The 27,015-nt window shown below is 42.5% G+C and overlaps 2 protein-coding genes across 4 annotated transcripts in view; both read left to right on the forward strand.

Moving 5' to 3' along the window:
- Positions 1 to 3,809: 3,809 nt before the first annotated feature.
- rxylt1 (ribitol xylosyltransferase 1) lies at positions 3,810 to 9,999 on the forward strand. 2 transcript variants are annotated; one of them, XM_021601454.3, is made up of 6 exons: positions 3,810 to 4,469; positions 4,678 to 4,857; positions 5,016 to 5,118; positions 5,236 to 5,550; positions 6,383 to 6,553; positions 6,911 to 9,999. In XM_021601454.3, the coding sequence occupies exons 1-6, from the start codon at positions 4,322 to 4,324 to the stop codon at positions 7,311 to 7,313; spliced, it is 1,320 nt and encodes a 439-aa protein (XP_021457129.3). In that variant the 5' UTR covers positions 3,810 to 4,321; the 3' UTR covers positions 7,314 to 9,999. The 2 variants fall into 2 exon arrangements, with proteins under 2 accessions (XP_021457129.3, XP_090087281.1); XM_090231155.1 differs by having other exon boundaries at positions 3,875 to 4,469; positions 4,770 to 4,857.
- A 6,362-nt stretch (positions 10,000 to 16,361) lies between these two features.
- Positions 16,362 to 27,015, forward strand: part of srgap1a (SLIT-ROBO Rho GTPase activating protein 1a) — a 145,088-nt gene continuing 134,434 nt past the window's right edge. The window contains exon 1 of one of the 2 annotated variants that reach the window (XM_036977679.2): positions 16,362 to 16,904. In XM_036977679.2, coding sequence (XP_036833574.2) covers positions 16,841 to 16,904 — 64 coding nt within the window. In that variant the 5' untranslated portion in view covers positions 16,362 to 16,840. The remainder of the gene's footprint in view (positions 16,905 to 27,015) is intronic. The other variant, XM_036977675.2, reaches the window with a different exon arrangement.

The following is a 27,015-nucleotide window of genomic DNA, read 5'->3' on the forward strand; positions in this document are numbered from 1 at the left end:
TTGTGGCTGACATTCTACTAATTTTCTTATCAATGAAACAATTGACCTCAATTCAGCTTTCTGTTCCCAAAACTACAATCTGTTACGAACAGAGTTGTTTAGAAGGTGTGCAAAGGCAAATTGAGTTATTGCACACGCACACTTCAGAGTAGGCGATCCCTAACGGAAATATGCAAATGTAGCTAGAATGCACCAATATGACCTCGCTAGCTCGTGCTTGGCTCTATGACTCATTTGTTCGCATTTGAAATGACATGCTGTGGTTTATCTTGGTTTAGTTATAAAAATCTTTGGCCGAGTGTCTATGGGTTTCTTCTTTAGGATTTGGTTGGCGGATCGCATCCAACTTTTGGGTGCGTACACCGCCACCTACTGTACTGGTGTGTGAGGCCATTCACAGCCTACGTACATTAAATTATTGATACAGTAATATACAAAATTGTGGAAAAGGAAAATTTCCCCGCCAACAATTTACCCTCTCCAAAAAATAAAAATAAAACACTAGTCCACTATTTAACCCGATCTAATTATACTCCAGACCGATGGTCTGAGAGGACAGAACACTACTAATCAACACCCCCTACAACTGCTCTGCAATAAATCCTCGCAATCCCAAGTACTTCTCTGCCGCTGCCACCACAACTTCTATTTTCTGTGACCTATGATCCATTTCTGCAGTACAATTGACAACCATGGCTATAAATGCTGAAAATCCCACCTTACTGAAGCACATATTCTTCTAATCACTCTCTCTTGGTCTCTGCCAATCCACAGGAATCCTCTCAGTATCCCTCACCCTGTACCCATCTTCCTCTACCCCCCACTTCACTGCTTTGGCATACACCACTTTCCGTACTACTCTAACCCTAGCAACCTAAACCTGCCTCTCTCTCTCTCAAGACACCTCCAATCTCCATCCCCATGGGCAATCCCATAGCTAACACACACACACACAACTTTCTCCACCGATACTACACATTCCTTCGACTCATGCCCTCCTGCAAACTTCTCACATCTAGGAATCTCCCTCCTACACACTGCTGTAACATGCCCATAAACTTGACACCTGAAACACTGTAGTATTTTCAGAACAAAAGCTCTCAAGGATAACAGGTAGCCTCGTGGTTAGAGCATTGGGCCAGTAACCAAAAGGTTGCTAGATCAAATCCCTGAGCTGACAAGGTAAAAATCTGTTGTTCTGCCCCTGAACCCACTGTTCCTAGACTGTCATTGTAAATAAATGTGTTCTTAAATGATTTGCCTTAAATGACTTACACTTCCTAACTTGACCGTGTCAAGACTTCATCAAAACTTAACAGGACAGACAAAGTCTTCTCTTTTTCCCCAGACTCGACACCGGATCTGCATCGCACCAAACAGCAAGAATGACAGGTACTGGGAATCTTCAATTTCAACTAATCCTCCTCAACACTTAATCCCCCTTTTTCACTCCTCTCCACGACACCCTACTCCAGAGAGCAAAGCAAGTCACATTTCCTGTCTCTAATCGCGTGATCCGGAGCACCTGCTCCCTCTGGACTGAAGAAACACAAATCATCACTAATCCACTCTGAGTTACTCTCACCAACTAAACAGTCCCCCAACCTGACACCACATATGGATCAGCCAAAATGCAAGGATCCATTCTCTCCCCCACTGGGCCAGAATCATCCTTTTCATCCTCGGGATGAGGCCCGAACTCGGCTGTCCTCACCGCCTTCTTTTGTGACCTGTGCCTCTTGCAGCCGTCTGCAGGTTTCTTCTTCTTCTTTTAAGTTTATGGCAGACTACACCTATTGGTGTATTGCCGCCACCTACTGTACAGGGACTTCTTGGATATTATGGCGGGCCGCAAACAAATACTATCGGTGCATGCCGCCACCTACTGTTTTGGCTGTATATCAACCCAAATAGTAAACACAATTATTTGGTTGATTCTATTATGTCCAGTTTCTTTCTTTCTTTTTGTTCTCTTTTGTGCAGTACAATTAATCACATTCACAATAAACATAATATCCACCTTCTTCACAATCAGCATATCAGTTTCCCTCAACTGTTTAACAGCCCTCAATCTTCACAGTCTGTGGAACATCCACCGCCATCTTCAGCTCCCTAACCTCCTTCAATTATTTCCCGTGCCTCCGTGTAGGAGACCCGCTGTATAGCCCTGACCCTCCGTGTAGTAGACCTGCTGTATAGCCCTGACCCTCCGTGTAGTAGACCTGCTGTATACCCTGACCCTCCGTGTAGTAGACCTGCTGTATAGCCCTGACCCTCCGTGTAGTAGACCTGCTGTATAGCCCTGACCCTCCGTGTAGGAGACCTGCTGTAAAGCCCTGACCCTCCGTGTAGGAGACCTGCTGTATAGCCCTGACCCTCTGTGTAGGAGACCTGCTGTATAGCCCTGACCCTCCGTGTAGGAGACCTGCTGTATAGCCCTGACCCTCCGTGTAGGAGACCTGCTGTATAGCCCTGACCCTCCGTGTAGGAGACCTGCTGTATAGCCCTGACACTCCGTGTAGGAGACCTGCTGTATAGCCCTGACCCTCCGTGTAGGAGACCTGCTGTATAGCCCTGACCCTTGCCACTTCATACTCTTTTATCCCAACCCGGGCACTCCGGGGAATTGAGAACATGGTTGCCATCACAATTACAACATTGTACACCCTCAGATTCTTCAACAACATTCCTTCGGCACACACTTGATACATGTCCATACCTTTAGCAATTTCGGCAAAACGGCTTGAACACAAAAGCTTTCGTCGCATATCTTAACATATCCCCACTTTGACATGTGAAGGGAGATACTCTTCGTCAAACAGAAATAATACTGACAGGCTTTCTTCTTTTCCCCCATCCACTACACGGTTCATTCGGTGTGCTCCAACTACTCCTGGTATGCTCCTCGTAACCACGAGGCCTCCACATCCAACGTAACGTCAGAGATGACACCTTTTAACGGTGCTTTGCTACAAAAATCTAAACTCTTCACTTCAAAAGTCCATCTGCGGGTTTTCACTGCTCCCTTGTACTTGATTGATTAATCAAGGTCACTAATTAGTAAGGAACTCCCCACACCTAGGGTTTAATTGAAAGGGAAAACAGTAAACCTGCACGCACTAGGCCCTCCGTGGTATGTGTTTGACACCCCTGGTCTACATGATGAGATTATTATGCATATTTTTATTTGTCAAAAGGCAGTCAAGCATCAATCATCATGTCACCAATATAAAACCCTCAATATTTATTGGAAAGGAGCACAAGACCCCCTGTGCACTTTCACCTCCCTGTGAAATTCATTATCATGTATTTAATCTGTAGCCTAATAAACTGCATGGTTTCCCAAGTCATAGCGGGAGGAACACACACCATACCATCGGGTGAATCCAAATTTACTTTGATATGATGGTTATTATATCAATATTTGCGCATAAAGGCGTTCCACCACCATTTCTCGCATTATTAATTTGACCAACACAAGAAGACCCCACCATGTCGAATGAACAAATTATCTGTCTGTATTTATAAAATTGTTCCGAAAATACCTGTTTCCATCACAGCTGTTTTGATTTTTTGCTGGGGATGGTGTGACTTTACTCACATAAAAAAATTGGGATGGAAACCACAGGAGGTTGGTGGCACCTTAATTGGGGAGGGTGGGCTCGGGTTAATGGCTGGAGCTGAATATGTGGAATGTTATCAAACACATGGTATCCATGTGTTTGATGACATTCCAACTGCACCTTTTCATTTTCGTCAAACACTATTTTATATTGGATTGCCTTTGATTTGATGGCATGCACATGCGCAGTTTGGCGTGTGTCGACCGTTAGACCCGATTACGTGTTTCTGTGCATGAGTTTCGCAAGCCAACGTCGCCATGACATCGCCTACGAGCGTGATAGTGGATTTATAAAGGAGAGCAGTTTCTGTCTTTGCCTTAACTGGCAGCTCGATCCGCCTTAGGTACGCCCTGGGTAACATCCGGGATTATGTTTCAGCGCGCAGTCTCAATTCTTATAACATCTTTGTAAGCAATTTGTTTTGTATTTAATGTCAATTATGCCACACGAGTCGTTTTATTTATCAAAATAAAAATCGGTTCTGTTTGACGATAAGAAGAACATGCTTCACGTAGATTAATTCCAAAAGGGGAATCATTTTTCTCCGGCAAATCTTATGCCAGCCTTTGAGCTGGGTCCTTGAACTGTAAACAGTCGCTTTTGATTGCTTTCTCAGTGTTTCCGAGACAACAAGCTGTACAGAGATTGGTCACTTTAACTGATACTCGAGTGCAGAATGGTAACGTGAGAAGGAAAACATGAAAAAACATCACAGAAAAATATTCATCCTGATAGTTTTCGTGTATGTGGTGTTTTCCTTGTATGCTGCATACAATGTATTTTTTAATACGAAGGTGATCACCCGTGTCCACAGAGTGGTGAAGAAAATTACAGTCGCAACCTCAGGTAAATTACCTAGCTAGCTACATATCTGACAAAATAAACTCACTGTCCATAGTTTGCGGGTCATGTCCAATGTTGTATATGAGAATATACAGTCAACACGTGAATACCCTCACATGGTTATGGACTGGTCATGTAAATTGGCTATTTGAAAACCACTAACTAGCTAGCTCCAATAAGTGTTATTGTACTGTTGTTTTGGTGATTACAGGTGGTGGTGTTGTGGCTCCTTACATTGGGGATGATGTGTGGAACCCTTGGGAGGATGAGCAGGCTAATGCACTTTCTGCTCTGCACAAACAGAGGGAGGCTTTCAGACAATACCAGGAGCGCATTGACAAGAACAGGCCCAAGAGATACAAAGTTCAAATCTGGGGGAAAGCGGCCATAGGTAATGCCTTTTTACGGATCTTCTGTGATAAGTTGTACAATATTGCTTGGTATCTTTTTGTTGTTTGATGCTTCCTCTTACAATGTTAGGTTACATTATGGAGTAAAAAACATTCTTAGGGATATTGTCCCTCTGAAGTAACTTCTCTCTTCTATCAGGACTTTACCTTTGGGAACATATTTTAGAAGGTCCCCTCAACCCCACCGACATACAAGCACAGTGGAGAGAGGGGGAGATACAAGTGGGAAAGATAGATTTCAGGTAAGGCATCACAAATGAGACTCCAATCACAATATAAGATGCATATGATCTAGCTGATGTCAGCTATTCTGACAGCCCTCCACCCCACCATCTCTCTCTCTGTCTGTCTATCTATAGTTTCTACACAGGTCCAGCGGTGATCCAAGGCCATGTTCCTCTGGACACAGACAGTGTGGTTCTGGTGCTGAATGGCCGGGAGCAGCAGAAGATCTCCTACGCCACCCGGTGGCTGCAGCATGTCCAGACCTTGATGCAGTTCCACGCTGTGAATCGTGTGGCTGTGGTTCTGCTGGGCAGCGAGCGCTGCACCAATGACTGGATCAGCCCCTACCTGAGGAGACACGGGGGCTTTGTGGACCTGCTCTTCCTGGTCTATGACAGCCCCTGGGTTAACGACAAGGATGTCTTCCAGTGGCCCCTCGGAGTAGCCACGTAGGTTATCTGAACCCTTATTCATAAAGTGTCAGAGAAGGAGTGCTGATCTAGGAGCAGTTTTATCTTTGAGTTCATAATTATATGGAAAGAGAACCTGATCTTAGATCAGCACTCCTACTCTGAAATGGTTTGTTAATACAGGCCCTGATTTAGTTTGAAGGTTTCTCTGAGTTTGTTTCTCATGTTTCAGAATTCTGCATTTCTTGTTTGTCTTTCTTCCCTCACCATGTACTTTTCCCTTTTAAAATATTTTTTTACCCTCTTTTTCTCCCCACTTTCGTGGTATCCAGTTGTTAGTAATTACTATCATCGCTACAACTCCCAGTCGGGCTCGGGAGAGACGAAGGTCGAAAGCCATGCGTCCTCCGAAACACAACCCAACCAAGCCGCACTGCTTCTTAACACAGCGCGCATCCAACCCGGAAGCCAGCCGCACCAATGTGTCGGAGGAAACACCGTGCACCTGGCGACCTTGGCATGCTCTGCGCCCGGCCCGCCACAGGAGTTGCTGGTGCGCAATGAGACAGGATATCCCTACCTGCCAAGTCCACCCTAACCCGGACGACGCTAGGCCAATTGTGCATCGCCCCACGGACCTCCCGGTCGCGGCCGGCTGCGACAGAGCCTGGGCGCGAACCCAGAGTCTCTGGTGGCACAGCTAGCGCTGCAGTGCCCTAGACCAATGCGCCACCCGGGAGGCCACTTTTCCCTTCTTTCACTCGTGTTTCCATTGTAGGCTACATAATAGTACATTTTAACATTTTAGGCAAAGCATTGCACCAGAGAGGAGCATATTTTAAAAGTGGACTTGTATGCCCGCTCTGTTCAGATACAGGCAGTTTCCTGTGGTCATGCCAAACTCCCATATGGTGAGCTCCACAAGGCCCTTCCTCTGTAACTTCCTGGGAACTGTCTACAAGAACTCCTCGAGGGAAACGCTCATGGGGATCTTGAAACGAACCGGACTGGACAAAGAGTGCATCACTACTGGCAGAGAGAAGTATTTCACTATGCTATGCTGTCACTGTCAAGCACTGTATCAATTCACAATAATGGGTTTAAGTCCAATTTTTGCATGCTGTCTTTCTCAATGAGGTTTGGACCTCTAGTAGCTCACTTCAGTGGAATTACTTTTGTTGGTATGCTTTGTTTACCAGTGAAATATCAATTGAGTGAGCACGCTCAAATAGAAGTTCAACCCTTTTTTGATCTTTGCATTTAAAAATTCATGAAGCGCAAAGGGGAATTTACAAGTACTATGTATATATATTCACAACAGAAGCACTGTTTAAATACGTAATACATTAAACGAACTCCCTGCTCACTAGACATTAATATTCCTCCTCTTCTGCATCAGGTGGCTTCCTCAGGAGACAGTGGAGAGTCTGAGACGGTACCAGACAGCCCTGGCCCAAAGCGAGCTCACCCTCTGCCCCGTGGGAATCAACACGGAGTGCTACCGCATCTACGAGGCCTGTGCCTATGGCTCCGTACCTGTGGTGGAAGACATGGTGACCCCAGGTGGGTGCTCTGCTGCACGCAGCTCCCCACTGCGTCTCCTCAAAACTGCAGGAGCCCCCTTCATCTTTCTCAAAGACTGGAAGGAGCTTCCAGGCCTCCTGGAAAAGGAGAAGATGATGAGCCAGGAGGAAAGGACTGAGAGGAGGAGGAAACTGCTGGAGTGGTATAGCAGTTTCCGCCAGCAGATGAAGGACAGGTTCACGGAGGTCTTAGAGGAGACCTTCTTCAAAAACAGCTAAGTCTATTTAAAGCTCAGAGTAAAACACAAAATGGCACATAATTACGAGGTACTCTGTGGATCTCATTGGCAGTGTGTTTAAGGGAGAAAAGCCACATTTTTGTGGATTTTGTGGGCTTATGGCTCCATTTTGTAAGTTTTCCACTAGTAGCTGACAACTGTCTCTCACAAGATAATGTTCAAACAAAACATTGATTTCAGGCTATGGGTGAATTATATTAGAATGAGGTGGCTGTAAATCTTGTTGTTCTCCATAATTTATTTGACATAGTTCAAGATTTACATGTATTTATGTTGTAACTTAAAATATTAGGGATTTCAGTTGCTCTTGAACTACTTGCTGAATGCACACTCCAAAGCAACATTGTATTCAACCTTTCAGTAAGGCCCAGTTATTGTATTTTTACCCGAGGAGGGTGGCGCTATAGGAGGACAGGCTCATTGTAATGGCTGGAATGGAATGAAATGAATGGAACTGTATCTAACACAGTAAACGTATAGAAACCACGTTTGACGTTCCATTTATTCCATTACAATAAGCCCTTGCTCCTATAGCTCCTCCCACCAGCATCCTCTGATATTTTTTCCATCTAGAAATTTGTCGGGTGGATATCTCCTTTTCCTTTACGTTTATCATTGACCTGTCCTTGAACTATGTAGGGCTTGTTATTGTGACAGGAGTAGGTCTATCTCCAGTGCGATTGCAGTAAACCATATCCTGTGGTAAACCATAACCTCATGTTTTCATGCTGTTTTTTATTTTATTTTATTTATTTCAATTTTTTTTAACCAGGTAAGCAAGTTGAGAACAAGTACTCATTTACAATTGCGACCTGGCCAAGATAAAGCAAAGCAGTTCGACACATACAACAACACAGAGTTACACATGGCGTAAAACAAACATACAGTCAATAATACAGTAGAAAAATAAGTCTATATACAACGTGAGCAAATGAGGTGAGATAAGGGAGGTAAAAGGCAAAAAAAAGGCCATGTTGGCGAAGTAAATACAATATAGCAAGTAAAACACTGGAATGGTAGATTTGCAGTGGAAGAATGTGCAAAGTAGAGAGTAGAGTAGAAATAATGGGGTGGAAAGGAGCAAAATAAATAAATAAAATACATAGGGAAAGAGGTAGTTGTTTGGGCTAAATTATAGGTGGGCTATGTACAGGTGCAGTAATCTGTGAGCTGCTCTGACAGCTGGTGCTTAAAGCTCGTGAGGGAGATAAATGTTTCCAGTATCAGAGATTTTTGTAGTTCGTTCCAGTCATTGGCAGCAGAGAACTGGAAGGAGAGGCGGCCAAAGGAGTAATTGGTTTTGGGGGTGACCAGAGAGATATACCTGCTGGAGCGCGTGCTACAGGTGGGTGCTGCTATGGTGACCAGCGAGCTGAGATAAGCGGGGACTTTACCTAGCAGGGTCTTGTAGATGACCTGGAGCCAGTGGGTTTGGCGACGAGTATGAGGCGAGGGCCAGCCAACGAGAGCGTACAGGTTGCAGTGGTGGGTAGTGTAGTATATGGGGCTTTGGTAACAAAACAGATGGCACTGTGATAGACTGCATCCAATTTATTGAGTAGGGTATTGGAGGCTATTTTGTAAATTACATCGCCGAAGTCGAAGATTGGTAGGATGGTCAATTTTACAAGGGTATGTTTGGCAGCATGAGTGAAGGATGCTTTGTTGCGAAATAGGAAGCCAATTCTAGTTTTAATTTTGGATTGGAGATGCTTAATGTGGGTCTAGAAGGAGAGTTTACAGTCTAACCAGACACCTAGGTATTTGTAGTTGTCCACATATTCTAAGTCAGAACTGTCCAGAGTAGTGATGTTGGACGGGCGGGCAGGTGCAGGCAGCAATCGGTTGAAGAGCATGCATTTAGTTTTACTTGTATTTAAGAGCAGTTGGAGGCCACGGAAGGAGAGTTGTATGGCATTGAAGCTCGTCTGGAGGGTTGTTAACACAGTGTCCAAAGAAGGGCCAGAAGTATACAGAATGGTGTCATCTGCGTAGAGGTGGATCAGAGACTCACCAGCAGCAAGAGCGACATCATTGATGTATACAGAGAAAAGAGTCGGCCCAAGAATTGAACACTGTGGCACCCCCATAGAGACTGCCAGAGGCCCGGACAACAGGCCCTCCGATTTGACACACTGAACTCTATCAGAGAAGTAGTTGGTGAACCAGGCGAGGCAATCATTTGAGAAACCAAGGCTATCGTGTCTGCCGATGAGGATGTGGTGATTGACAGAATTGAAAGCCTTGGCCAGGTCAATAAATACGGCTGCACAGTATTGTTTCTTATTGATGGCGGTTAAGATATCGTTTAGGACCTTGAGCGTGGCTGAGGTGTACCCATGACCAGCTCTGAAACCAGATTGCATAGCGGAGAAGGTATGGTGCGATTCGAAATGGTCGGTAATCTGTTTGTTGACTTGGCTTTCGAAGACCTTAGAAAGGCAGGGTAGGATAGATATAGGTCTCTAGCAGTTTGGGTCAAGAGTGTCCCCCCTTTGAAGAGGGGGATGACTGCAGCTGCTTTCCAATCTTTGGGAAGCTCAGACGACACGAAAGAGAGGTTAATGTATTAGAGCTTGAAAAATGATTAACACTGTTCCTGTTGCATCTTGTTTTCTGTGAAATGTTGTAAACTGTTTGTTTTGCTATTAAAACGTGTAATATTTGTTAAGTTGTAAATGTTTTATTCATTTCATGAGACGAGAGAAAATGTATCTGTACCATAACATGATCACCAGCAGATGGAGCAAAATAACCACATTAATTTCAGTACACATTGTATGCTGAATATATATATATATATATAGTACCAGTGAAAAGTTTACATAGAAGAATAGTGAAGACATCAACACTATGGAATCATGTAATAAACAAAGTGTTAAACAAATCAAAATATATATTTTATATTTAAGATTATTCAAAGTAGCCACCCTTTGCCTTGATGACAGCTTTGCACACTCTTGGCATTCTCTCAACCAGCTTCACCTGGAATGCTTTTCCAACAGTGTCGAAGGAGTTCATACATATGCTGAGCACTTGTTGGCTGCTTTTCCTTCACTCTGCGGTCCAACTCATCCCAAACCATTTCAATTGGGTTGAGGTCAGGTGATTGTGGAGGTCAGGTCATCTGATGCAGCACCATCACGCTCCTTGTTCAAATAGCCCTTACACAGCCTGGAGGTGTGTTGGGTCATTGTCCTGTTGAAAACAAATGATAGTCCCACTAAGCGCAAACCAGGTGGGATGGTGTATCGATGCAGAATGCTGTGGTAGCCATGCTGGTTAAGTGTGCCTTGAATTCTAAATAAATCACAGACATTGTCACCAGCAAAGCACCCCCACACCATCACACCTCCTCCATGCTTCACGGTGGGAACCACACATGCGGAGATCATCCGTTTACCTACTCTGCGTCTCACAAAGACATGGCGGTTGGAACCAAAAATCGCAAATTTGGACTTATCAGACCAAAGGACAGATTTCCACCATTGAAAGTCTCTTCTTATTGGTCTTTTTTAGTAGTGGTTTCTTTGCAGCAATTCAACCATGAAAGCCTAATTCATCCAGTCTCCTCTGAACAGTTGATGTTGCGATGTGTCTGTTACTTAAAGAATTTATTTGGGCTGCAATTTCTGAGGCCGGTAGCTCTAATGAACTTATCCTCTGCAGCAGAGGTAACTCTGGGTCTTCCTTTCCTGAGGCGGTCCTCATGAGAGGCAGTTTCATCATAGCGCTTGATGGTTTTGCGATTGCACTTGAAGAAACTTTCAAAGTTCTTGAAACTTTCCGGATTGACTGACCTTCATGTCTTAAAGTAATGATGGACTGTTGTTTCCCTTTGCTTATTTGAGCTTGGTTTTCTACCAAATCAAAGTTTATTTGTCAAATGCGCCGAATACAACAGGTGAAATGCTTACTTACAGGCTCTAACCGATAGTGCAAAAAAGGTATTAGGTGAACAATAGGTAAGTAAAGAAATAAAACAGTAAAAAGACAGGCTATAAAAGTAGTGAGGCTACATACAGGAACCAGTTAGTCAGTCTGGTTGATGTAGTATGTACATGTAGATATGGTTAAAGTGACTATGCATATATGATGAACAGAGAGTAGCAGTAGCGTAAAAGAGCGGGTGGTGGGTGGTGGGACACAATGCAGATAGCCCGGTTAGCCAATGTGCGGAACACTGGTTGGTCGGCCCAATTGAGGTAGTATGTACATGAATGTATAGTTAAAGTGACTATGCATATATGATAAACAGAGAGTAGCAGCAGCGTAAAAAGGGGTTGGGGGGGCACACAATGCAAATAGTCCGGGTAGCCATTTGATTACCTCTTCAGGAGTCATGGCTTGGGGGTAAAAACTGTTGAGAAGCATTTGTTTCCTAGACTTGGCACTCCGGTACCGCTTGCCATGCGGTAGTTGAGAGAACAGTCTATGACTGGGGTGGCTGGGGTCTTTGAAAATGTTTAGGGCCTTCCTCTGACACCACCTGGTGTAGAGGTCCTGGATGGCAGACAGCGTAGCCCCAGTGATGCACTGGGCTGCTCACACTACCTTCTGTAGTGCCTTGGGGTCAGAGGCCGAGCAATTGCCGTACCAGGCAGTGATGCTCTCGATGTTGCAGCTGTAGAGCCTTTTGAGGATCTCAGGACCCATGCCAAATCTTTTTAGTTTCCTGAGGGTGGGAAATAGGGCTATCTTCTGTATACCGCCCCTACCTTGTCACAACACAACTGATTGGCTCAAAAGCATTAAGACGGAAAGAAATTCCACAAATGAACTTTTAACATGGTACACCTGTTCATTGAAATGTCGTCCAGGTGAAGCTGGTCGTCCAGGTGTCGTCCTCATGAAGCTGGTTGAGAGAATGCCAAGAGTGTGCAAAGCTGTCATCAAGGCAAACGGTGGCTACTTTGAAGAATCTCAAATATAACGTTTTTTGGTAACGTTTTTTGGTTTTTGATTCCAAATGTGTTATATCATAGTTTTGATTTCTTCACTATTATTCTACAATGTAGAAAATTGTAAAGTAGGTAAACTAGTAGGTTGACTGGTACTGTATATTTGGGGAGTATATATATATATATATATATACTGAGCAAATATGAACGCAACATGTAACAATTTCAAAGATTTGACTGAGTTATAGTTCATTTGAGGAAATCAGTCAATTGAAATGAATTCACTAGGCCCTAGTCTGTGACTGGGAATATAGATATGCATCTGTTGGTCACCATTTGCCTCATACAGTGTGACACATCTCCTTCCCATTGAGTTGATTGAGCTGTTGATTGTGGCTTATGGAATGTTGTCCCACTCCCCTTCAATGGCTGTGCGAAGTTGCTGGATATTGATGGGAACTGGAACATGCTGTCGTACACGTCAATCTAGAGTATCCCAAACATTCTCAATGGGTGACATGTCGGGAACTGGAACATGCTGTCGTACACGTCAATCTAGAGTATCCCAAACATTCTCAATGGGTGACATGTCGGGAACTGGAACATGCTGTCGTACACGTCAATCTAGAGTATCCCAAACATTCTCAATGGGTGACATGTCGGGTGAGTATGCAGGCCATGGAATAACTGGGACATTTTCAGCTTCCTGGAATTGTGTACAAATCCTTGCAACATGGGGCCGTGCATTATTATGCTCAAACATGAGTTGATGGCGGCAGATGAATAGCATGACAATGGGCCTCAGGATCTCGTCACGGTATCTCTGTGCATTCAAATTGCCATAGATAAAATGCAATTGTGTTTATTGTCTGTAGCTTATGCCCACCCATACCATAACCCCACCACCACCATGGGGCATTCTGTTCACAACGTCGACATAAGCAAACCACTCGCCCACAGGATATAATTCCCACTGCCCGGGAACAGTTAAAACCGGGATGAATCCATCCAGCACACTTCTCCAGTGGCCATTGATGGTGAGCACTTGCCCACTGAAGTCGTTTACGACCGTGTTGAGGATGGTTAGCACGCAGATAAGCCTCCCTGAGATGGTTTCTGACAGTTTGTGCAGAAATTCTTCAGTTGTCCAAACCCACAGTTTCATCAGCTGTCCGGCTGGTTTAGAGTGCCCTTTTATTGTCCCCAGCACAAGGTGCACCTGTGTTAATCAGCTTCTTGATATGCTACTTCTGTCAGGTGTTTGGATTACTTTGGCAAAGGAGAAATGCTCACCAAATTTGAGACAAATACACTTTTAATGCATATGGCAAATTTCGGGGATCTTTTATTTCAGCTCATGAAACATGGGACCAACACTTTACATGTTGCGTTTATATTTTTGTTCAATATAGGTATAGATGGACCTTTTCTCAATTAGATTTGCTCATCTGCTGCGTCCTCTCTCCTCCGTCTTCTCTCACCTCTTGCGTCCTCTCCTCCGTCCTCTCTCACCTCCTGCGTCCTCTCCTCCGTCCTCTCTCGCCTCCTTTTGAAAAGGGTCCAAGTTAATCGAGGAGAGTTGGTGATGGATGGAAATCGGTTTGCTTGAAATGAGGCGGTCCTTCTCCGCTCGCGTCATTAGGCAAATTATGTTTACAGGGGTGGATTACAAAAGAACTGTGTAAACGGACATATTGCAATAAAGTAACATATTGTTTTTAAACGTGTGCATGTTTTTATCTTCTGACACAACAAAAGGTGATTCAAAAGTGGTGTGGCAGATTTCAAAACTCTTCTGTGGTAGGATACACATGAGTATCCTCAATGAAAGTTGGCAATCAAGGAGGGGAGGACGCTTCCGTTTGTCTACTAACGAATTGGCACTCCTCTACCACTTATAGTTTTCCAGGTCACGGCGGAGAGAGGACGGAAAACGGTCTTTTGCCCAAACGAGAAAACCCCATAATGTACACAATTGTTACTCAGTTACAATGGGAATAGTTGAAAATATTAAAAGGTCTCTTTTCAAAAAGCATGTTGAACACCAAATATGCTCTATTTTCTCATAGGGTCCTTATCAGGGACATTGATCCTGTTAAAGAAAACAACTGATGTAAGTTGGTCACTTTTTACATAAGATCATTTCATACATATATTTTCACTGATCTGTTGGTTCTAGTCTCATACAGTAGACGCACCTAATTTGAGGTTTATGTCACACACCACAGATTAGTGGATGGATGGGTGACTTGTAATATTGTATGGAATATATTTTATTTGACAAAACCATTTTGAAGTGTAGAAACCGCCAAAGCTATTTCACCAATGGAAGTATTGTTACACTGGTAGCAGGTGAGGCCTAATTTGTATAATAATTTCAATGTCACTGGTGCCACTTTGATGCAATGAACAGCCATGTTTATAATATCAACACTGCCTTGGGGAGTATGTATATGTGGATCACACCCTGTACATACCTGGGGAACTTCTAGCAGGGATTTCCCCCATATTATCAGAATACATAATCGGCCATCTAGCAATTCTGGCAAATTCCAGATGGGCTGGACACACAAAACTGACACACAAAAATATTTGTATATATATACAAAAATAAATAAATGGTAGGTGACAAGGCCGGTGGCCCATTGGCCTGTTAAGGTGATATTTAAAAAAAATATATAAAAAAAAAATGTACTCACAATTTATCTGTTATACTAATCTATGATGAGCCTTTGGCTGGTCATTGAGCAATGACCGGTCCCCTACCAAGATTGTCAGGCCCGGTTTAATGATAGGCTGAGCAGAGGTCACGCAAACTCACATTCAAAGTGAAAACGCAGCATCGGCATAGACCTGTTCCGACTCTGTCATCAGTTAGAGAGCCAAGATCATGGATGGTAAAACATGGAAAGGGTGCCTGTAAACATAGAAAGAGCACATTCTACATTGTCCTCTCACTCTAAACGTTCTATTTTCAGGTGGCTAAAGCCATGACTCGGTCAAACAGTAGTGCATTATCCTCATGAGTCCTGTAATGAAAGTGTGTGCTGTGCCCCTGTGTCTGTTTTGCTGGGGCCTGCTGCTGTAATGAGTGAGCCACTCTCCTCTCCCCCATGCGCTTGAGAGAGAAATGTGTCCTGGTCACATAACGTTTAAAAATGCAATTGCGGGAAAGACACTAGTGGAGGCTGCTGAGGGGAGGATGGCTCATAATAATGTCAGGAACGGCAATAATGGAATGGCATCAAATAGGTGGAAACCATGTGTTTGATACCATTCCACCCATTCTGCTCCAGCCATTACCACAAGCCTGTCCTCCACAATTACTGTGCCACCACAGGTGCCTCCTGTGAAAAACACAGCTTTGGAAGCTTCGTACCCATGTCCCTGTCAAGGGGGGGGGGGGGGGGGGGACACCTTCTCCTGGATCCTATAAATCGTCAAGTCCGCCCCTGCTTCCTATGTTTACCAAGGGGCACCCCTTCTCGTAGCAAAACATTTTATTGTCCTCCCTCTTGACAGTGGAGAGAATTTTTTTTTAAATAACATTTCCTGCAATTCTAAACATTTTGCCATGGGGCGGAGAGAAAACATTGCAGTTTTATAGCTTATTTCCTGCAATTCTACCCATATTGCGATGGGGTGAAGATAGCATTTTTTAAATCCAGTTTTAAAGCTAATTTCGTGCAATTCTACACATTTTGTAAGGACTTATGCTATGCCATGTTAATATGATATCTGAGTGGGAAAGACTAACAAAGTCATCGAGGGTCCCCCTGGAGGTCAGGGCCCCTGGGCACGTGCCCGGTTGGTATTCGGCCATAATTAAGACAAGTTTAGATAGCTGGCTAGACGAACCACCAATCTAAACATTGTAGCTGACATGGCTAATTGAGTGACTGTCAGTGACTGACATAAGAGAAAAACTGCTGATGCACAACCAAATTTTTTTTTTTTTGGGGGGGGGGGGGGGTCCGACCAAATCATGGGCTGGTATAGGGTTGTTTGCGGATCGCAGTGATGTGGGCTGGTGTGGATAAAATGCCAGGCCCGAATTCTTGCCCAAGTCCGCCCCTGTAATCGGCCCTACTGGTTAGACAAAAAGCATGTCAATCCATGTCTTGTTTCCGTTATGCCTCTTCGATCCCTCCCATTTCCACAGTGACTCTCCGGCAGCTGAACTGCAGTCAGTCTTGTCTGTGAAAAACAACGAGGCAAATGTGAAGTGTGGGACCGGGGAAACTAGAGCACCAAAGGAAGTATAAGATTAAAGTCTACATACTATATATTTGTACTCCGCGTGCAGTAAAACCTCGCACCCTCTCTACCTGCGTTGAAAATTGTAACGTTATACTTTACTGCGCGGTTGATCTGATTATCAAAGGTTATGCTGTTGCACCGACTCGACATCTTCGCTCTGCCTGCCGCGGCATAGCCAGCGGTTATCAGTGATTTCATTGATTGATATCAGGATTTCGTGTTGGCCTAGTCTTTTCCAGCAATAGTCTACTCGCGTAGGGCAATGGACTGAACGTTTTGTTGAAAAGGAACTTTTTTTGTGTTGACTAATAGTTTAACTTCCGAACTACTCTGAATCGACCTGAAAATGTCTAATACAAAGTTCAAAAAGGATAAAGAAATCATTGCTGATTACGAGAGTCAAGTTAAAGGTAAGTTTGTTTATAATGTTGTATGAACATAATTTAGGTTCATTTTATTTTATCCCCATGAGGCAAACTTCTATTCAATGACAAACCAAATCCGTGTGTCCAATGTCTAAACTCAGACCATAAGATGTATGGGTCAGTGGCATACCGCAGTTTCCTCCAATTCTACACATTGCCATGGAACAGAGTTGTATAGCTTTTCTACACATTTTTGCAATGAGGCTGAGATAAATTTGCATTTTTAAAGCACATTTCCAGCTATTCTGCACATTTTGGCAATGGGACTGCGAGAAATTCTTTTTAAAAAAAAAATGAATTTCCTGCTATACTACACATTTTGTGTGTTGCCATGGTTTATGTTCATATCAGTGGAGGCTGGTGGGAGGAGCGATAGGAGGACGGGCTCATTGAAATGGTTGGAATGGAATAAATGGAATGGTATCAAACATGAAAAACACATGTTTGGCTCTTCTATTCTAGCCATCACAATGAGCCCATCCTCCTATAGCTCCTCCCACCAGCCTCCACTGATTAACACGCTATCTTGGGGGTGGGGGGGCTGCTGCTGTTCATGACGCTGTTCATGACGCTGTTCCTGCTACTGCCACCACACCCTTTAATCCATTTTAATTGTCTCTTGTGTTCATTAAATGGATCACATTTTCTTTGCAACTTTGGGTAGAAATCCAATAACTTTGGCTTATTATGAAAATGAATTATGTGGTCAAGCCAGTCCTCCATGAAAGCAATTTCGTTTGTCCTTCACAACCAAACTCTCCTTGAATAGTCCAACAAATGGCAGCTCTCTGAGATGGCTATTGGTATGGTGCAGTTCCCATATGAAGACTTTTCCTACAAGTCCCAAACTTTTGAATGAGAAATTAGCTAGTGACTAAAATGTGACAACCCTAATAAAATAATACAATTATAAACCATTGCATAGCACTCAAATGGTTTTCAAAAAAATTGTTTAAAAAGACACCTCTATATGTAGTGTGAACAGTGACATTTACCATTCAACCCATTACAAAACACTATACAGTGTTTGTTTGGGACTTTTACCATCGAAGACCATTAGAGACCATACCATTGAAACCATTAGAATTGCTGTTGCCTAATGGTTCACTTGTTCAACAGGAATGTTCTAACTAATCCAGATCCAGACCTTGAAGGCAATAAACCAAACACAGGGGCGCTGTTTTCTGGACACAAATTAAGCCTAAGAGCAGGACAAACAATGCCATGAAGTCCAAAAGTTATGGGTGGAGCTAGAAAGTTGTCATTCAGAAGTATTACAATGTAAATGAACTTTTAATCAGTCTGTCTGTATATTTCAAGGCATGGCATATGAGGGTGCAGTGAGATATTGGACGATATTTTTCTTGTCAATCATCTTGGGAAAAAAAACTATACATAACTGGAAATCAACAAATCCTCCATCCTTAACCTAATGGAAAGGTCAAATGCTTTATCTTAATGTTGAATGTGGGTGGGTGACTGAGAGAATTAAAATGGTGTAGTTTGAGGCCATGTGGGGAAGAGTGATGCGAGCGCTGGAGATGGGTGTGAGCAGGTGTGTCTGGGCAGGTGTTATGTCATTGATGTTTGTGTGCATCTGTATGCTGTTGTTTGCATATGTTTTTGTGTTGTTTAAAAAATGTAATCTTACAAAAAAAGACAAACTGAATTGCTTTCCAAGAGGACTGGTTTGAATTGTGAGGATGACCACACCATTTATTTTCATCATGTGCAAAAGTTATTGGCTTTCTACCCAAAGCTGCAAAGAAGATGTTGTGATCCATTTAATAAACACAAGAATCCAGCTAAATTGATATAAGGGTGTGGTGGCAGTAGCAGGAACAGCGGCATCTATTGGGTAAAACTTTGTTCTTAATCACTAATTTATGGTAAATAATGCAAGTGACTTCAATGGCCATTTTATCTGAACAGGGGAAAACAGGGTAGCAGGGTAGCCTAGTGGTTCAAGCGTTGGACTAGTAACTGGAAGGTTGCAAGTTCAAATCCCCAAGCTGTTGTTCTGTTGTTCTGCCCCTGAACAGTTAACCCACTGTTCCTAGGCCGTCATTGAAAATAATTTGTTCTTAACTGACTTGCCTAGTTAAATAAAGGTAAAAAACAAACAAAAAAGATGTAAAAAAAGATGAAGAAGCAATACTCCAAGCAGCAGCTCCATACTACTTGTTAGACATAGAGAACTGATACTGTATATTGGTTGTTGGATTGGTGTGGTGTGTGTGTGTGGGGGATTCATGGATTCCTCATGTCTTACTCATTGTTATGAAAGATTTGCAAATATTTTCTATTTTCTGAAGATTATATTTAAAAAAAAAAATATATACATATTTTACCTTTATTTAACTAGGCAAGTTGGTTAAGAATCTTATTTTCAATGACGGTCTAGGAACAGTGCCTTGTTCAGGGGCAGAACAACATTTGTTTTTACCTTGTCAGCTCGCGGATTCAATCTTGCAACCTTTCGGTTACTAGTCCAACACTACTTATAAAATACATTGGCCAATTTGGGTTCAATAAATTAGCTTAATTTCTCAGTGATTAAATTATATTTAAACAAAATAATGTTTCAGGAATGCTGATCAGTTTATGCAGTTAGAAACAGATTTCAGAACAATTTGAGATGGTGAGTGTCAACCCTCTTGTACTGTTTCAGGTGGAATTACTTGTATAGCTTAGTTAACTCACTAAAGCTTTTGTCAAGCTTCAGTCACTGATGAGAGATCAAAAAGATGTTTGGGCCACGTAAAAAGAATTGAACAAACTGTTCTATTCTGGTTTAGTATCCAATATTATATACAAGTCTGGCTGAATATTGAGCGAGAGATTGAAACCTATTTAGGTAGATTGAAAGATTAGCATTTGTCAGTCTGTGTTCCCTTTTATCCTCACTGTTCTCAAATGCTCTATCCCCTATTTTGGGTTCACTTGTTTTGCCTTCCATCATCGGTCACTGTCCGCAACACAGGTCAGTAAAAGTAGTCTAGCCCAAATCTTATTTCAGGCGTGTCCTAATCCTTCTCAACCGAAGGTACTGATTTAAATAGCTCCACTTTGGCTTGGAGTGTTCTTGTCTCCTCAACCTAGCCTGGATCTAAAAATAACAAACACTAGCAACAAAACCTGGTGTTTATACAGGTGCTTCTCTTGATACTTAGCTTGCTGACGTTTATGTGTATTTTCCAACTTCTTCAGTCTCCTCCAAGCCCCCTGCAAACAGACAGAAGGCTTTTTTTCCAGACCAAAGTGCACAGGAAAGAGGCAGTTGCACCTGCTCTGTGGTAACCATGAGGACTTGGCCCCCAGCCAAGGAACTGCTGTTCTCCAGAGCTGTTAGGAGCTCTGAAATGCCACCTATTCACATCTCCATAGCAAACCTTCAATCCAGAGAGCGGGCTGGTGATGGTGGGGGGGTCATGTCACTTGAGGAATTACCAGATTGTGTATGCGTGTGAGAAGCTATCATTTGCGAGGAATGTGTGCAGCACCTTCGCCTGTGATGACTAAGGCCCTTCAGCCTGTAATAGAAGGGTGATGCACAGTCATAAGGGACACTGGGTGCGGGACCTTCCGTTTGTAATGCAAAGGGGTAATGATACACGGCTGATTCAACTGAGAAAACTAGCATTCCTCATGGGGAACGGAGGTCTGAGTAGAGCACACAGACAGACAACGTGTTACTCTATGGCCAATCAGCCTTGATCTGGCTGTTGGTTTTACAGTTGTGTTTGTAGTAGTTTGCCACATATTACGTTTTGAAAAATATTGAGTGCACCCCATGATTCAGTTAAGGGGAGTGTTCCAAGATGGCATTGTCCTATTATTTGCATACCTTGCTGTCTGCTTTGCATTGTAAATCTCTAACTTCTGTTTACTCAGTGTGAGAAGTGTCTGTTCAAGATTATTTACCTTAGATGTGTTCTACATTCATCCTATATAGCCACCCAGTTTTTCATCAGTACTGGTAGGAAGCATGGACTAATGATTTCAGCGACATTTGGAAACAAGGGAGTGGACGTGATATCTCCCTTACACATTGGCTATAGACCAGTCTGTGTGATATACGTTTGAATGAGTGGCTATACTTAGAAAAAGATTCCATCTTAATATGTTAAGGTAGATTGCCACCAGTCTCTACTTCCAGCATCTTGATTTGTATACAAATTCCTTGGCTCTTTTACTCACCATAATCCTGACCCTTACCAGGAAAGGTGTTTCAAATGTTCATACTCAGCTAAAGCTGTCACTATCATTTTGTAAAAAAAAAAAAAATTGGGTCAATTTTTTTACAGGAATTTACTAGATTCAAGGGCTGGGACGATACCAGTACTCGTTAGTATCACGGCAAGTAAACCACACAAAGCGGATTTAACTCCATTAGGAAACAATTATGTCGTCATTCAGAGTAACATTTATTTATTTCCCAAGCTATAGTACACAATATTTTACATATAGCAGGTTTTTGAAGGACCAAAAAGAGAAAATATCACTATACTGGTATCGTCCCAGTCCTGCTATTTTCCAACTGGCTCAAAATGAAGAAATTTGGTGTTACTGAACTCAAGGACATGAGTTATACTTGTAAAATAGGCTACTTACTAAAAACAACATTCTCCATTCACTGTAAACAGTAGGTTGTGAAATCCTTATGGCATCCCAGTTTTGTAGCAGCTTTGATAGGGAGTCTCTAAGAGTTTAGATATGTAAGTTAGCTTGGGATTGCCCTAATATTAACGGAATTGCGCGGCGACATCATCGATTCTTCACTTAAAAATGTATGTCAAACCATTACAACTGTATGCACGAGGACTGTTTTTACCGGTTTACATTGAACATTTTACAAACACATTTTACTGGAAGTACTGTACAGATGCAGAGTTTGGTAACAGAATTTCAGTTAAATCTCCCTCAGTTTGTGACCACATTTTACAAGAACTCTGTTAAATATCTGTTCCACATTAAATTTCAACATGTCTGCAGAAAGAATGGGGTGTCAGCTATGACATGACACCTTGAGTTTGAAAAAAATCTATTTAGGTTATTGAACTACAGTAGGTGAAGTGGATTTACACCCTGTAACAGAATTGCGGTAACAGCATTTTCATCGTTGGTCCCTGATCTGTACTACATACATGCATAATATTGGATATGAATGTTGTTCTCTTCATGGTGACGTATCCTAAATAGGTACACAAAGGTTGAAATATGCAATATCCTCCTTTTTGAATATTTGGGTTTTCTACATACTGGCTAATATTTTAATGAGCTCCGCCACCAATCAAGACCACATTTGGTTGGTCCGGTCTTGATCAAATCTGAACCAATCACACATTTGGACATCATAGTACAGCAAGGTAGAGTACAGAACAGTATAGCACAGTACATTAGTGTACTGAACTCTACTGTACCGAAAAACGCTACTTTTTACTGTACTCTACTGTGCTCTACTGTACTGTGCTGTCCAAACATGTGAAACATAGATGTCGATGATGGTTCAGATTTGGTCCAATAACGGATGTCTATGTTTGGGCAAAATTAAGGCCGGTCCGGACATCTGTGAACATTGAAAGCAAGCCTGGTCCGGACTGGACCAAAGAATGACATCTGTGGACGTTTAAATCAAGGCCAGGGCCAACTGACCAAATTTCAACTACTTTTCAACGTTCTTGGATGTTCAGTGGGTGAGGATGTTGCTTACAGTAAATATAAAGAGGGGGCTCATGGGTAGGTGTCAGTAAGCGCTAGGAGAGGTGACATTAACCTCTCTAGGATATGTGGCCCACCTGACCAACATCCAGTGAGATTGCAGAGTGCCAAATTCAAATACAGAAATACTCATAATAATTCAGAAAAGATACAACTATTTCACATAGGTTTAAAGATTAACTTCTTGTGAATCCAACCACTGTCAGATTTCAAAAATGCTTTACGGCGAAAGCATACCTTATGATTATTTGAGAACATAGCCCAGCAGACAAACCATTACAACAGTAACCAGCCAAGTAGAAGAGTTACACAAGTCAGAAATAGAGAATTAATCACTTACCTTTGATGGTCTTCATATGTTTGCACCCAGAAGACATTCATTTATTCAATAAATGTTCCTTTTGTTCAATAGTCTCTTTACATCCAAAAACCTCAGTTTTGTTTGCGCATTTTCTTCAGTAGTCCACAGGCTCAAACGCAGTCACAAAAGGCAGACAAAAAAATCCAAATAGTATCCGTAAAGTTCGTAGAAACATTTCAAACGATGTTCATAATCAATCCTCAGGTTGGTTTTAGCCCAAATAATCAATAAAATTTCATCCGGACAATAACGTCGTCAATATAAAAGGTAAACAAGAAAGGCACTCTCTCGGTCGCGCGCATGAAAAAGTGTCAGGGTCCACTCATTCAGACTCCTCTTACTCCCTCATGTTTCAGGATTTTTCTCAGGTTTTCACCTACCAAATCAGTTCTGTTATACTCTCACTATTTTAACAATTTTGGAAATTTTAGTGTTTTCTATCCAAATCTACCAATTATATGCATATCCTATCTTCTGGGCCTGAGTAGAAGGCAGTTTAATTTGGGCACGCTTTTCATCTAAAATTCAAAATGCTGCCCCCTACCCTAGAGAAGTTAATTGGAGAGGAGAGGGGGAGAGTCAAGACTGTTTTCACATCTTGCTTTGACCACCAGACAGAAAGAGAAAGAAAATAGTATTGAGCTGAACATAACAGTATGCCAGTGGAAGGGAGGACCGTAGTAGGTGACCCAACTGTGTTTTGTGACTACTTTGATTTCCCATTGCAACCAATTCCATTACTGATTTTTCAGGAATTCTGTTACCAATTAGGTAACCGGATTTTGCGTTTTAAACACTTATTAATTTTGTTTATGAATTGTTATCAGTAAAAACACCGTAACTAATTGATAGGCCTACCTTGTTACTTCTGTTAGCTTTCATTATTCTCCCTCGTGAGGGAGAGAAATGAGAAAATATCTTTAAGATATGTGGGTTTTTGGTAACGGAGTTACAAGGCAATGTTTCTGAAACTTACAGAAGGCAGACATATTTTTTTTCTGAAACTAAATATGTGTTGATATTAGTTTGCAGGGGTATTGACTTCAAAATGGTGTTTTGATGTATTTCTAATACCTTTAAGACTTTTTCTGGTAGACCCCTTTCAATCTGTTTGACAATATATCATATCCTTTGCTTATTCCTAATGTTTAGGATGGAAAATTGTTGAAATATGTATATACAGTATGTCTTAAGTTTGAAACTGTATAGACTCTTCTCTTTCATTGGACACCCAATTTGACATGCTTCTATGAACTTCACATGTTGGTGCTCATGGGTCCTTTTACATGCAAATTACCATCAGCCAAAGCCTATTTCTGAAGCTGGAGGCGACTTTTGTACAGACATTGATTCCTCAAGGAGCAGAACAACAAGCAACCACAAAGAAAAGGAGAGTCTGTTTGATGTGCTACTTTCCAGCCTCATGTATTATTATTTTTAGTTTTTACATGAGTATTGGTCTTTTATCCGACTAGTAGTCAAACATTGTCCACCTGACAGATATGCCTGACATCAACCCCAGTGATTCTACTTTCCAAAGAAATATAAAGCATTTCCCACTCTCTACTGACAACTTCTGAGAGCTTCATGGAGAAAAGCTAAGAGTGATTATTATTAAGTCAATAGTTTATCCTCTTATTTAATCCTCTGGAGTTCTTTGCTGTCTGGCTTTGGCAGTCTCTCTTGACAGGCTGGCAGTGTTTTCAATCAAGGCCTAATCTGTCATTCAACTGACATTCATTTCTTAAGCATCTTCCAGGAACAGTTTGAAAAAAAAATTCTTCCCCACCAAATAATATGTTAAAGGAAATGATTAATTGGTTATATTACTGGGAAGTCTGCGACTCGGAAATTAACATCCAGGTTTTAAACTTCAACAAGACGTCCGTGTGTTCTATTCACTGATTTAGGCTTATACATCATGTTTTATCATGATACATTGGTTAGCTCATTCTTTAAGCCAGGTGAGGGGTTTGTGTGAAATGGGACATGTCGTTCTGAATCGAGGACGACAACCTTCCCCTGTCTGTTTTCTCCTGACCCCAGAGGACCCTCTTGTTGGTTTCATGTCTGGCGACGGCATTGCCGTCTGTGGCCCCGGGTCGTGACTCTGTCGGCCAGTCCCCACGAGCTGCTGGCAGTGGTCCTGTCCTAAACCATCATGAAGGGTGCCCTATGTGGTCTGCCCCACAGCTTTTGAAATGCGATGCTCGCCCCTCTGCATTGCCGATAAGAATGGCTGGGAGTGTTCATATATTTGCAAGGCAATGGATGGGGGCACACATCATAGCCCATGTTGTTCTAGTTATGTTTTAATAGAATGGATTTGTATTGGGGTAAAGGATGTTCATGTTGTTTAGCTTGACTACATACAGTAGATTCATATTTTGTTTACTTGAGCAAAAACTGTCGTGTGAGTATACTGGAACAAAATAGATGGTGTACATGATTTAATAGCTCATAACTAAACATAAGTGGACTTCTAGTTCTATGAGTAATCAAAACAAGCCCTGCGCTGCCAGTACTGTGATTGGCTGGTGGGTGAGGCACAGAGACGGTAGTCTATGTGAATCCAAATGTGTGGTGGTACTCCAGAGAGCCGTGTACACTAAAGCTGCCTGCTCTTTATTTTGACATGATTCCCAGCTGTACCTGTGGCTCATCGTGCAGCTGTGCTGACACCACCATTTTGGATTGCTAAAACATTGAGACCTTCTCTTTTACAGGTCATTACCAAATAGTCCTATAGAGGGAAGACTCACGAACAAGAGCAGCTCTTAGAAAGTTTGCTCAGAATGTTGAACATGTGGGTCGTTTTCTGCTGTCTGTCTCGCTGCTCGGCATACTAGTTTCCTAAAGTCTTGACTCTTGTCAAGGATATCCTGTTTTTCATTACTTTTGTTTACTGTCCATATCAAATAACAAAAAAATACACTATCAGGACTTTTTTCAAATGGCCAATCTGGATGGACTTCCTAGTTAACAGCTGTTTCCTACAGTATGCAATGGACTCAATGTCCTCTACAGAGATGTTGATGACACTAAGAGATCCCAATCCACATCACGTGTCGGCTTTCCTATGGTCACACAGCCGATTTTTATGGCGGTGCCTCGGAGCATGTAATACCAGGACTTTGATTAGCAATATAGTCAAACTGTTCCCAGGAGGATGCTGGCTGACACCAGTGAGCAGTTTATGGGCAGGCAGCTGTTTTTTCTCAGCATCTTCATTCTGGAACAGACTAAAAGGTGTCATCATGTGCCAGGTTATGAGCCACATTCAAACTCTGTGGTCTGTGTGATTGCATTCGGGTTGAGGTGGCAGACAATGGTGCGAGATTAAACGGTTTGTGCATGGTCATGCTCTGTTGACGCTATGAAAGAAGTCTGTCTCACAATGGCTGTGCCTTGTTGTCACCGTTCATCCTCTCTTGGTAAACATCCATAAAAGGTGTGTGTGAAGTGTGAGTTAAGCTGAAGCCGGCTGTCAGCGTCACCGCCTTATTTGGGGTGGCATCTCATCATCTCGTTAACTCTCGGGTCGCATGGCTCCGTGCTGCTGACTCCTGGGCGTAGCTAATTATACTGGAGATGTGTTAATGAACACAGTTCCCCCATGCTATGCAGGGGTGAATGGCGACATCATTTTATTTAACCTTTTATTTAACTAGGCAAGTCAGTTAAAGAACAAATTATTTTTTTACAATGACGCCCTACCCCCGCCAAACCCGGACGATGCTGGGCCAATTGTGCGCCGCCCTATGGGACTCCCAATCACGGCCGGATGTGATACAGCATTGATTCAAACCAGGGACTGTAGTGGCGACTCTTGCACTGAGATGCAGTGCCTTAGACCGCTGCGCCACTCTGGAGCCGGAAATACAGTCATAAAATGCAAGTTCCTCTATTCTCAAAATGTGAAACGATTGATGAACTCCGTTGTTATATATTCTCTTGGACTTGATTCATACTATACAGACGTCGCCTCGTTAACTTTCCATGCAGGCCAATGCA

Source organism: Oncorhynchus mykiss, chromosome 1 (assembly GCF_057628025.1).
Source record: "Oncorhynchus mykiss isolate SJ-2025 chromosome 1, ASM5762802v1, whole genome shotgun sequence".
Classification (NCBI taxonomy): domain Eukaryota; kingdom Metazoa; phylum Chordata; class Actinopteri; order Salmoniformes; family Salmonidae; genus Oncorhynchus; species Oncorhynchus mykiss.